At 43.0% G+C, this 13,823-nt stretch overlaps 1 protein-coding gene across 3 annotated transcripts in view; it reads right to left on the reverse strand.

Annotated features, from left to right (window-relative positions):
- Window positions 1-13,823, reverse strand: part of csnk1g2b (casein kinase 1, gamma 2b) — a 39,552-nt gene that overhangs the window by 1,724 nt on the left and 24,005 nt on the right. For 2 of the 3 annotated variants that reach the window (XM_084547536.1, XM_084547537.1), the window contains exons 4-10: window positions 8,809-8,957; window positions 7,897-8,131; window positions 7,286-7,371; window positions 4,038-4,122; window positions 3,798-3,946; window positions 3,530-3,613; window positions 343-449 (exon numbers count right to left, since the gene is read on the reverse strand). In XM_084547536.1, coding sequence (XP_084403662.1) covers window positions 343-449; window positions 3,530-3,613; window positions 3,798-3,946; window positions 4,038-4,122; window positions 7,286-7,371; window positions 7,897-8,131; window positions 8,809-8,957 — 895 coding nt within the window. The remainder of the gene's footprint in view (window positions 1-342; window positions 450-3,529; window positions 3,614-3,797; window positions 3,947-4,037; window positions 4,123-7,285; window positions 7,372-7,896; window positions 8,132-8,808; window positions 8,958-13,823) is intronic. The other variant, XM_084547538.1, reaches the window with a different exon arrangement.

Genomic DNA, 13,823 nt, shown 5'->3' on the forward strand with positions numbered 1-13,823 from the left:
CCAGGTCAACACCTTGTGCTGTTCTTCATGTTTTTTTTGAGTTGTTCCTAAACTGTTTTTGTGTGTGTGTCTGTGTCATAACTGTCTCTCAAGGAGTGTCATTGCTATGGGGTGGGGGTGTCTGGTCTGGTCTAGGTGGGTGCTACATGTCTAAGTAACATCCACACCAATGAATGCCAGGTCCAAAAGTTTCCCAGCAGAACACTGAATTGTCACAAGATGATCAATGTTATTTACTTCTCCTATCAGTGGTCATAATGTTGTGGCTGATCAGTGTAGACAGTATAAAGCTAAATATATATATATTTTTTTATGTTTTCTGTGCGTGTTTCGTTGTCGTACTTGGGTTCGTCAGCCACTTCGACCTCGGTGGGAGCCGTGATGGGGGCGTTGGAGTGTCCGGCCGTGGGGTCGTCAGTGTTCAACTCGCCGTTCGTCGAGCTCATCACCTGCACCGTTAAGAGAACGACACCACAACTGCTCACATACAGACGCTCTGAGCCACCGATTACAGGGTGGAGACGGAAATTCACATGAAACAACATATGCATCCTTGATTATGTCCGGTTATCAACCCCCCCTGGAAACGAGCCAACTAAAGCAACTTCACAGAAGTTTAAAGGACGGGTTCAGACATTTTCATGTTTTCGTTTCTGGCTTAAAAAACAAAACGTCCACATGACCCTGAGAAACGGCTCGTTGGCTGTAATGATTCCTACTGGTCATTCTGGCTGTTAAGAAATAATTTAAGTTCCCAAGTTTAGCATCCCCCCCCTTTGAGTTGCTTTAAAACACCTGCAGGAAAAAAAAAAAAAAGACTTTAAATCAGGGCTGTCAACGCTGACGCAATAAAAACGAGGGAAGACTAAACGTACAGGTTTCGTGATTTGACCCTCGGGCCGACTCGTAGGTTTAGAAATCACGAGGTGTTGCAGCAGTAACATCGTGGATTTAAAGCAGACACAAACCTCCTTGATCAGAACTGGATAACGAAAAAAGGGGTCAAGTTCAGCTTCAAATCGTTCTGCAAATGTGAACTGAGCTTCCACTTGGTGGCCAAGCACACACCTGGTACAGAGAGCCCCCCTCCTACTTTTTAAATCTGGACGCAGCATATTTTATGAGCATGCAGCATCTTTCAGGTTATTCTAGAGAATATCCTGAACAGTATTTTTGTAGTAACAACATATAAAAGCATTAATCAAGCGTATTTTTTCCACCACCAATAAGATGTGATAAGAGTTTTAAAACTTTCATACATTTAAGATACATTTATATCACATATATAAACAAAATGCGTCTTTAATTTGCTTTTAAACATAACAGCCCTAATTTAAACAGAAAAAAAAAGAAGTTTAGAAGATACCAACTTGATTTAATTAACTCTGACTGATTTAAGGTTAATAAAGATAAAAGATTTTATTAACAGACGACCAGTATGACCAAGAGGATCAATAACAGCATCTGATTTCGCATGTGAACAGACTTTAAGACAGAAACGTGAACCCCGTCCTTTAAAAGCTGCAGTTCTATCAGCCGACACCGGGTGGCGTATGTGCGCCACATTTACTGTGGAGACCTCTGACGTGAGGCGAAAACACAATGGGCCCTTTGACATACAGAAGACACGTAAAGAAGTTAAAAGTAATTCTAATCTAATAATGCTTATGGGGATTCAGTTTTTTTGTAATGACGGGAGAATTTGTATTTCATGAGGTTTGCGTACGGCTGGATGTCATCTTTGCGGGGGCCTTTACTACGAGCAGAAGCACATGAGACGAATCCAGCGGTGAAAGCAAACAGACGGAGACAAAGCAACCGACACACAGGGAGTTAAACAGTCTGATGCAAACACACAGAGTCAAGACAGAGATCCTAACAAGCAGGCAGTAGTGAGAGAAGGGTGAGGGGTGAGGGTGGAGGGGAAGGGGGGTTGTCGGACACATACAAAACTACGCGGCTTCATGCATTAGCCGACAGAGCAGCAGCAGCAGCAGCAGCAGTACCTGAACAGAGCCCCCCAGCCGCTCAGCTGTGAGGTGCGACCCCAGAGTCTCCTTATTGGTCACGGGAGTGGGCTGAGACTCGCTTCCTTTGGGCTCAGGCGACTTGACGCAAAGAGCAAAAAAAGGGTTCGAGGGCAGGTGGTTCGTGAGAAAGGGGAGGGGGGGGGGGGGGCGGGAGAGAAAGTTGTGAGGGGAGGAGGGTGGGGGTGGTGACGGGTCAGAGGTGAGGGGTGAGGGGTGAGGGATGTGACGGAAGGAGGGGTAGAGGTGTGGAAGGAGGGGTGACAAGAAGGAGGAGGAGGAGGAGGGGGGGGGGAGAGTGAATAAAACAATAAATAAAAAAAAAAAGAAACAAAAAAAAAATTATAGAAGACATTTCCCAAGCAGAAGCAGGCTTGTTAAGACGAACTACGTTAATAGAGGAGTAGAGGGAAGCAAAAATTTACATGAAGCACAGGTCAACACACTAATAAAAAAGTCATGCAGGAGTAAAAGAAAACAGCCTTGATCACCTCAACGAGCGCCGCACAGTCAGTACAAGTACACAGACTGTACTCCAGCTCCTCACTCGTGTACTCATAAAAATAAAACACCTACAAATACGACCCGCAACAACAGAGACAGATAACGGGTACTTTGATTTTGATAAGGCTCCCTGTTTTAACAGGTTTTTTTTTTTAGTCACGATACAGAAGGTGGTGCTTCGGGAGGTTTAAAAGGTGGCACGTTGTCGCCGAGCCAATCAAACGGAGAGCAGTAAAAGAAAAAAAAAAAAGTAAACAGAGGCTAGAGTCCACAGTAATAAGTCAATCATAAAATCCAATGCACTCCCTTCTTTACAGGAAAAGCGATGAGTCAGGCTCATCAAGTACAACAGCGTGATTTGTACCATTATTTGTGTCTGTCGTAAATATTTTATAGGGATTTCATGTAGTAAAACCTGTGAATTATTGTCCTGTCTATTTAAACTGAACAAGGCTCGGACGGCATGCCGTTAAAAAGGGGAATAAAAATAAAAATAAATAATAAAAAAAAAATGGTCTACACTTTGTCACACACTAAGCGCGTAGCTTGTCATTACCGGTGTGAACAATGCAGTCTGCATTTTCAACTCATGCATGCAATGACTGGAGCTTAGAGTGGCAAGGTGTGAAGAATCAAAAAAAAAACTTTCTTTCACAGCTGGAGCTGAAGAGTCTCCCTCATGACTGTAGGTGTCTGGTAATTTAATATTTTTTTTATTCTTTTGTCTGATAAGGAGTTCGGAGGAAAGCTGACGTTGCTGCCAACCAGTCAGACTGCAGACAGGAACAGAAATGAAGGAGAGGCGGAACTGAACAGCAGCCATTTTTCTCCAGGAAGTTGCTTAGAGTTGGACACAACAACAACAAGAGCAGCCTGGCAGGGGAACTTGAACGGCAGGGTCGGTCGGTCGGTCGGTCGGTTGGCTGGTCGGTCGGTCCGTGAGTGAAGTCGGGAGGACTGGGTGTGGTGTTTGCTGCGCTTTAAGCTGATAACCTTACCTGGTTTTTGGTCTGCTGTTGTGCTTTGTCTCTGCTGCTGGGCTGCAGGGGCGTGTCACTAGGGATGGGGCCTATCGGTGTGGGCTGTGAGGAGCACAAGAAAACCTCAGTGACAAAATATGAAGCAAACAGATTCAAACAAATGAGGGCTTCAGATGTGAGAAATGATTACAACGAGAGCAGCAGAGAGACTTGATTGTTCAAGTGTGGGACTTTAAAGCGGGAGGACGAGTGGGTGGACGAGTGGACTCGGTAAGAGGGCACTCACGAGTGTTTTGCCGACCCAGTCATACTCGTAGTCAAAGACATAGCCATTCCTGTCGAACAGATCGGTGAAGAGCTTCCTCAAGTAATCGTAATCAGGCTTCTCGAAGAAGTCCAGCCTCCTCACGTAGCGCAGGTAGGTGGCCATCTCTTCTGTAACGAGAGGACATACTGTCAAACGAGAACAAGGCGACGACTCAAATTTAAAAAAAAGAAAAAAGTAAACGGGGTTGTTTCTACTGACCGGGGAAGCTTTCACAAAGCACCTCGATCGGCGTTGCTCGTTTGGTGTCTCCAATTTTCTGATACCTCTCCTTCAAAGTGTCGGCCTGGAGAGGGAGGAATAAGAAGTAAAGCTTATTATACTTAACTATAAAGCTGTGTGGGCGTGCTGTAAATGAGTATATGTAATATTTAAATGTCGGGGGTTTGAGTTGAAGACAGATGCTAATTTTCTGGTTAGTCATTCTTGAGTCATTACATAGACGTGCACCACATTGGAGCCTTGTGTTGGTGTAAAGTTTAGCTACATTATTAGACCACAGAAGAACCTGCAACACGTTACTGGACAACTATTTAAGGTTATTTGGCTTTTTGTGCCTTTGTCTCATAGGTTACAGCGAAAAGAGGCGGCAAGAGAGAGCAAAGGGCGTTGAACTGAGGACTGATGGAGCACCGGCTCAACCAGGTGATTTATTAAGGGGCACACATCATTCGCCCCTTTCACCACACGCTGATGCAAACAATTAAGGTATACAAGTCTCAAAGCTATGGAGACATGTTTATTAGGGGTCAGTCCACACATGATATCTACAAAACAGAGATATCTCTTGGTACCAATGTCAAATTATAGGCATTAATTGAACCAAGCTGTGGTCCTGCCGCACAGCCCTGAAATACTTCTCAACAGTTCGTACTCTTGCGTCAACACAACACAAAAACAAACGTTGAATATATATACTGATATAGTTTCATACTAGATATAGGATGGTCGTTTGTTTCGATATTGTTTAGGTTGCGCTAAGAGAGCTTCTCTCAAGTCTCGCTCAACTTCACCTGTAGAGTCCACCCCGAAAAAACAAAAAACAAAAGTTGAACCATGACTAATTTTCTCCACCGTTTACAACAAAGCAATAGAGAGCAGCGTGTTTGTTGTGTTAAACTGTAACCCAGGATCAGAAAGACGTCCAAGCCTCCTGCCCTGAAACAAACCATGTTGTGTGCTGTTCCCTACGAAAGAAAGAGTGAGAAGTGGGAGAATGGTCTCTATCGCAACTGTGGAACAACGTACTTTATATATATCTAAGCAGAGAAAAAAAAGCTTTGTTATTCTTGCTCTGTCTTTTTTGTTTACATTTAATCAATAGCATTCGTTAATACACAGGATCAGATGTATGTTACAATCCCTTGTGCCGAGATCCCAGGCAAAACACATTTAGAGGCCCTGTCCAACTGAGAAACCTTAACAAACGTACAGTCATGTGATATGATGATTAAACCTACAATCTAAATGAACTAAGTAAATGCTGCTGGCTTGTGTGGCCCGCTAAGCAGCTAAACAAACAAAGACATATCGCTACCAACCAACATGAAGATACCTGGCCTAGGGTTATTGTTATGCTTTTTTTTATTCTTTCTTTATTTTAATTTTATTTAAAAAGCATTTCTATTTAATATATCCCATATATATATATACAGCGGTCTATTAAAGAGAGTGTCTGCTTTGGCTTATCGATACGATTCACGGTCCATTTTTTCCAGCCCTCGGTCGCGTCTTCCTACTTAATCTACGTCCATAAACGTCTAACCTAGACAAGTTTCTTCCTCTCATCAACAGTTGTGAGCACCCTACCCTGGTATACTGCTATACTCCACCGCTCCATTGTATTTTGATTTCTTATACTGCGTGTTGGCGAGGGCTTCTTTTGGCCTGAACCATCCCGACATCCCCCACATTTATACATCCCTCGCATTCCTCAACCGAGAGCTCCCACCCACACAGCAACTGTTCAGATGAGGTGTCTTGTCTTCCAGTCTATTCTATGGACACCTTTGATACTGGGCCGCCTTCAAATTTCCCAGAAACTCCTGTAGCCGGCTGTAACCCGTCCTCCAGGCACCTGTCATTGTGTCTGTTTCCTCCTCTCGACTGTTCAAAAGCAAAAGTGGAAGATGGCTTTCCACCACCAGAAATCAAGCTAGAGGCGCAACACATATACTGTTATCTACCACTGTCTGCTGGGCTTTTATAGTGGGCGAGTTAAGGGATGCCAGGACAAATAATAAAGAAAATGTCTCTTTACTGTGTATTTGTAATAAAACACAGATTTAAAGAGATTAAAGTAGTTAGAAACTAAAGTGAAACTGTGTTCAGGGAGATAGAAAGGCCGAGGTTTGAACTTGATGATGCCACAAGCTTTTTAAACACAGGATCAAGTGAACAAATGATGATTAATATACAACGCAACTGATTTGATAGAGGTTTATAGTTGAGTGGCTATGTTATTATTAGGGCTGCAGCATCGTATATTTGGTGACGTGGACTGTGTTGACGCGATGGCCTGTATTACCAGATGTTACGGCTCCTGCAGCTAGCAATACTGAAAAAAAAAAAACCCAAACCCAGAGATCAAAAGCGTTTAACTAAACGGAGATCCAGTAAGTTGTATGCTTGCTAAAAATAAAAACAGACCACCAACGGTGCAACCGACCTCAAAACCAACAGACAGCAGCGTCAGTATGTTGGCTCGTGGTCGACAAAGACTTTCCAGAGGAGATGATACTAATGAAGTCTGTTACTGATCACATAGATTATAGATCATATAACGCATAGATTTCCATTAACGTCACGATCTGAGTGGGGTTAGGGTTAAATAAATAACACAGCTGCATTTCAAGTTACTATCAGTCCCGTTACAATATAGAAAAGCAACATGTATGTGCCTAATTAGGCCAACATTGAATTAATCTTAACTTTTGTTGAATGGCGTCATCACTGAAACGTGTTCTTCATTGATGGAGTTCATCTTAAATGTGTTGGTACGATTATCTTTGAATAAAAGTTTAATAGAGGCTGCTTTGTCTATTATTTAAGGAAAATAAGAGATTAGATGTATAAAACAACAAAACTAAAAATACATTAATCGACTAATTGTGTTGGGTGATTAACAAAAAACATAAGTGACCACAGAAAACAACACTGAACTCCATGCGGTCTATATAGACTTTTGCGTTTAGGTGGTGTGAACATTTTCTGGTCTGAGATTGTTCAACTAATAAAATGGACACGTCGTTTTAGGGAGACCTTGAAATGTCAGAGGTGGACGCCGTTGTAAACACCAGGCTCTCTGTGGATGATGGTTATGAAAGAGATACTGTGCTTTGGAGTGCAACAGAGAGAAAGGTATGCTAAGCATTAAGAGGATTACAGGGGTCTGATGTATATCAGCAAGTGCCAACATGCGGATGAAATCAAACAATACACCACAGTACCTTTAGGCCCTGCCAGGGGAGGCTACCCCGGAGGAAGTACATGAACATGTGACCCAGCGCCTCCAGATCGTCCCTTCTGCTTTGCTCTGGAGTTACAAGAGAGAGAGAGAGAGACGAGAACCAGCTGTGAGGAGCGACTTCGTTTTATAACCAGAAGTAACAGGAAACTGATGAGACGAGACGACATTATCCCACAATACCACAGTTGTTCTGGAGTTAAAATGGACCATTTACAGAATAAAAAAAGGTCTTGATTGAGCCTTAGAGCAGGGGCGGCCAATCAAGAGTCATGAAGAACTAACAGCTTGTGCTTTTTCGTTCCAACCCCAAACCCTGATTAGCACTCTGCACTTAGAGCGGAGAGGGAACAACTAATCAGTGAAATCACCACCTGAGGTGATTGGTTAGACTTGGACAGACGCTGGCTCTCCATGAGGAAAAACAGCAGAATAAACAGAAGTACTTTCTAATCTTGTGATTTTATAGAAGACCGTCACTTACACCAACTGATACTTCCACTTAGGACATTAATCTGATTGAAATTTTAAACAAAGCTTGTCCGTGCACGTTTAAAAGGCTAACCACCCCAGTCCCCTGAGACCTTCCCTTACCTTTTCCCAGGTGCGTGTTAATGCTCATGTAGCGTGCCGTCCCGGTCAGACTCTTGTGCTCCCGGTAGGGGATGTGTTTTTTGGTCTCGGGGTCTATGTATTCTTTGGCCAGACCAAAGTCGATGATGTGGATGGTGTGCTGCCTCTTGCTTCCTGGCCGCCCAACGAGAAAGTTCTCTGGCTTCACATCTCTGTAGATCAGACTCTTGGTGTGCACATACTCCATCCGCGTTATCTAGACAAACGGAGGCGAGTTGAGAGTTAGCACGTGAACTTGGAATCGATCAACTAGCCAGTTATTTTCGTTTTGTTAAATGAGGGGTAATGCCAAAAAAAGCAGGCAGGGCTGACAATAACAACTAGTAGTTTGATAAGACTTATGATAAAATCCTGAATTTAAATGCTCAGTGGCCCTTGTTGTTTGTTATCCATGTTGAAATTATCACTGTTAGTCAAGGCTGATGATTTGTTTTCTTCTGGAAAGGGGTCAGAGGTCACAGGCGTGATGAATCAGGGCAGGACATGAAGAGACTGATAACTCACTTCCTGAATAGGTCTTATCTGCATCATCGTTCACCAAAGTCTTATTTTCTTGACACATAATAACTTCCCCAGGGGTCAGCAGAGTTTTCTTAAATGCATTCTCTAGGAGTCCCAAAACAACAGAGCAGTGTGGACATTAGGCATAAACCTAACAAAATCCATGTTTTCTACAACAAATATACTGTATATTAGTGTTGATGTGGCCTCAGAGGATATTAAACCTGCTCTCTAGAATAAACCCCCGATGGCATCTTTCCTTTCAATCTAAAAATGGATTCACTGGATTTTGTTTTGGGTAGCTTTTCTAAATGTACAATGCGCCTGCCGCTCTCCTCCTCCTCCTCCTCCTCCTCGTCCTTCAAGTCTCACCAGTTGTATGGCTATCATGAGGACGGTCTTGAGGGAAAAGGTGCGGTCGCAGAGGTCAAACAGGTCCTCTAGACTAGGCCCAAGCAGCTCCAGCACCATGGCGTTGTATTTCCCGCAAGGACCGAAGTAGTACACCTGAGGGATTCCCTCTGTGGAGACACAGAAAACACAAATAAAGTTAATGAAAATGAATCTTGAGCTATAAATTTAACGATTACAACTGAGTGGGTGACAATTACATATAACATTTTCTGGGTATGGTTTATGGTGATGGTGGGCAGAGGCCCTATAAACCAGAGTTACTCATCCACGGCGTTATTCCGAGAAAAGGAAAATTTCCAGAAAAATGCAAACGCACTGATGTGTAATATATTTTAATTTTTAACAACGAAGCTGAATCAACAGCTGCAGGACAACACTGCAACGCTTTATTACAGAACTGATGTAGCAACATGAATTTCGTGATGTAAAAAGATGTGGTCAGGGGTGTGTGTCTCAACCTTCTGTTGTGTCTCTTGTGTGTCATCAGAATAAACCAAAAACCCATTCAAATTTATTTTTTTTACCGGTACTACCAGACATTTTTTAAATATTTCCCAAACGCTGCACAACAACGTCATGGACGACTAATCGTGCGAAAGGTGCTTCGCGAGCTCTGGTTCGTTGATAAGAAAGAGTGGGAGGAGACTCTACACTTTGATTCACTGCCTGCAACAGGTTTGTCAGACACGGGAGTGACTTAGCGTTTCCTTTCTTCTGAGGTTGAATTCAAGAGAAAGGTGTTTGAGAGAGCACCGTCAACAACTGTAGAAAGCGTTTGCTGCTAGAAACCACCACACCCAACTCAGGGCCGCGTGTAGGACTGAAGAATGTGGAAGGATTGACTTGGTCATGTGCACTACCTTGATGTGTATCAGTGTTTTAACATGGGGCCAGCACTTCCTTGTATTATATATATTTATTAACTTACAAGGGAGACCTACACAATATTACACTCGAAAACAGTTGTGACTTATCAGAGAATGGACATGGGCCTTTCTGAGGGTGTCTTGTGGCAACAGATTGGCCTTAGGGTCCTATGAGTTGAGGGGAGGGGCCTCTATAGATCACGTTTTGTTTTTAGTTGTTCCTAAACAGTTAAACAGTTTTTGTGCGTGCATCTGTGCCAGGCTGAATCCTGCTGCCATCAAGGAGTGTCATTGCTATGGGGTGGGGGTGCCTGCTCTGGTCTAGGTGGGTGCTACATGTCTAAGTAACATCCACATGAATGAATGCCAGGTCCAAAAGTTTTCCCAGCAGAACATCGAATCGTCACAAGCTGGTCAATGTTATTTACTTCACCTGTCAGTGGTTTTAATGCTGCGGCTGATCAGTGCATATATAAAATAACCGGGGAAAAAACAAGTCTTAAAAACTTGGCATCAGAGTCTGAACTGATGTCGAAACAGCGCAACATGCGATTTCCTAATGTCGGCCAACTAAAACAACAAAGTGAACTGCTGGGGTCTATAAGGAACCAGCATCATATTTCACAAACACTCTTGAATAACACGTAACACTTCGCTGGAAGAAAAATAAAAACCTGACTCATTTATCTGGACTTTTTTACAGTTTGTCATTTGAGTAGTCATTTAAACATTTCTGCCTGTGCACTAACTAACTACTGATCCAGTTTCAGAAAAGCTATAGCTTAACACTCCTTCACACACACATCCAGCTCTCTAGCTAAAATAAATAGACGTCGGATAGAGATAAATGAGAGCTGAGAATGGGCACAGCTGTGTGCGCCCCTGCACACACACGCACACCTGCCTGCACTTCAGTCTCCAGGATTTTCCTGGTAATGATGCCCATGACTGATGAGGCAGTGACAAGAGATCACTGGGAGGCTGACTCATCAAAGCCTGGCCCAAATCTAGAGGGCATTCACAGCACAGTCATCACAAAAGGAGAGCACAGTGTGTATTATAATCTCCTGGTGGATGTGAGCAAAGGCCGGCGCTAACAGCAGCAGCTGCAAGAAATGACTGGTGGTAAAAGCCAGGAAGGCACGCACATATTTTGAGATTGAGGTCTTTGTCACATTTACGATATAAACAGATATAGTAATAAGATACAACAGCAACATCCAACAGCAAACTGATTCACCACTGTAGTGAATTTGATCTCTAACAGGAAGAGGTGATTCTCAAACCAGCACAAAAAGCAAACTGTAAAGCTCCTGTTAGGATAACTTTCCAACTCGTGCAAAAATACATCTTGTAACTTCAGCATTGTGGGAAAGGCTCTGGCTTTCATGCTCTCGCCGCAAGCGCACGTCAGCGGCGCTCTGACCCCCGCTGTCTCGACAATTTGAGACAATCCACCCTATTGTATCTGCAGGCAGGCCCTCTCAGGCGACGCAGTGAGAGGGAAAGCTGCCTTCATGCTGAAGCTGAAGACAATGTTGCCCTACAACGAAATGTCAGAGTGGACGGCCAGAGAAGAGAGGACGGCGGCTAGAGGAGGGGGTGCGTATTAAAGATTTAGATTATGGAGGAGCGCGTGGAGAAGAGGAGGAGGAGAAGAAGAAGTGACTTCCATTAGGCTCAGTGCTCTGGAGATGTTCTCGCACGGCTGAAATACGATCAGTGTTCAGACTCGCACGGACTCATCCTGGAGACATATAGCTCGAAAGAAGCACAACAATCAAACAGGATGCTGTGGAGGGGGATAAAACAGCGACACTTTAGTTTTGCTTAAGTTAATTATTAATTACGCCAGATATTTGCGGCTTGTAACCTCTGCAGAATTCAGCCAAGCACAGACTTGGGTGACATCAGAGAAACTAGGGCATTTCTCTGACTCAACACAACAAACTACTTTCTTCATTCATGCACGCAAATCTAGTAGCCAGTGGGATAAATTAAGTCATTTATCAGATGCCCTAGAAGTCATTCCTTTTCAAGCAGTGCAATGTTTATATATACTGTTTTGAAGTTGGCCTAATTTTCCAACTGGATGTATATACAGCTCTGGAAAAAATTAAGAGACCACTCCCACAAATGTTTCTTAAATCAGCATCTCTACGTCCATTCCAGTGTTTGTTCGATTCCAACACAAGCCTCCTCATTCTGCTTACTGAGACACTGATCAGGTGATCACCTGAACCAAATCTTATTTTATGAGGAAGATTATAAAGGAAGATTATAAAAAAGGTGAAGAAATGTTCCTGTATTCATTCACCGAGCTAGTTGTTGCTTCTATTCCATTCGCCCACGTGTTCCTATGTTTAGTTTCATCTTGTACGCTTTAGTTTTAACAAATTTTGGTTCTCGATTATAAAAAACCACTGCTGTGATTAAAGATTGAGATTATCCCACCAATAATGATTTCTAAACTCTTCCTAAGTTAAAATATTAGTGTTGTGTTGTTTAAGAAATGTTTTCTTTGCATTATTCGAGGTTTGAAAACACTGCATCCTTTTTGTTATTTTGACCAGTTGTCATTTTCTGCCAATAAATGCTCTAAATGGCAATATTTTAATTTCAAATTTGAGAGAAATGTTGTCAGCACTTTATAGAATGAAACAAAAATGTTCATTTTAATAAATACAGAGCAAAAACCGGAAAAACTGCTCATTTTGCAGCGGTCTCTTATTTTTTTCCAGAGCTGTATATGGTGATATATAGCCTTAAACATTATATCCACTGGAAAAATATATATATCATTACTTATCGTGGAATGCGATGTGTTTATTGTGTGGTTGTTGTTGTTCAATAATGTGTTAAGCATCCTAACACAGCAGTGACCACACACGGTTCAGGTTAGGTGCGGTATCGGTCACAGCACAGACGCATGTCCACGCAATAATACCGCATCGCAGATCCCGTGTCACTGACACAGCGTGCTATGTGAATATTTGCAGGTATGCCGAAACCCATCACTGAATAATATGCAAAAGGAGACCTCCTGACAAATGATGCAGGCTATCACAGATAACATGTCTGCAGGAGATAAATCAGCCTGTGAAGTAACACTTAACGACGGTTTATGTTTAAATAATATGGATATATGAGCTAAAAGATGCATTTTAAGTCTCCTGACCACAGTGGTACAGGAGAGGTACAGTTTAAGACATATTTTGGTAATTATATGACAATTAGAAGTGTTGCTACAGCTACCACAATCAATCAAAGTACTACGTTTATTACTTTACAATTTCTACGAGAAAAATTGTAAAGTAGGGGGCAGGAGTCCCAACAGCTGGGATCTGCTCAGGACAAGAGAGAATTAACAGTGTGCAGATAAGCTCCTCCTGGGCGTTAAGCGCTCAGTCGTCCACGCTGTGACATATTTGAGGCTCTTGGGTTGTGCAGGACTAACAGGGTCACATGTACCCATTTAGCCAAGTTGACAACATAAGTAGATTTAATCTATCGCCTTGATTCCTCCCATGCTAGACAGTCAAAGGGAGACTTGCTGTCATATCGCCGTGTGGAAGCCGGACGGCCGCTCGTCACAATATTGCAGCTCTGCAGCATCGTGTAGGAAAGTTAAAGACTGAACCAGGAGCAGGAGATAAACATTCACCAACAATTTTGTTTTTAATTTACACACGCTGTCATTTGGCATTGTTGTTTATATTATGTCGTATGCAGCCGCCAGGGGTCCGATGGGTGGCTACAGGAAATCTAGACTCACAGGTGCTTGTCAATGCCCAGCCGTTAGCATCATGTGTCACAGCCCTAAGGTCTAGAAAACGTTGGTAAAGCTGAAGGCCGACAGAGTTCACAATTTAAGACAGGAGAACCTGGACACGAGCAACAGCAGAGAAAGATGAACCTAAAATGCAGGAACCTTCTGCTGTAATCAGGGGAAACGGCACAGGAGATGCCAGTTAAATCGTTCGATGTACGTTTGCGTGGAAGATTATCCGACAAAAACAGGCCACACCCTGTCAGCAATGCCCCTTAAGAGTGTCTCCCCGCGATCTTCAGGCAGCACACAGTCAGTCAGAGAGGCAGAGGATAGTG

Source organism: Chelon labrosus (assembly GCF_963514085.1).
Source record: "Chelon labrosus genome assembly, chromosome: 7".
Taxonomy (NCBI): domain Eukaryota; kingdom Metazoa; phylum Chordata; class Actinopteri; order Mugiliformes; family Mugilidae; genus Chelon; species Chelon labrosus.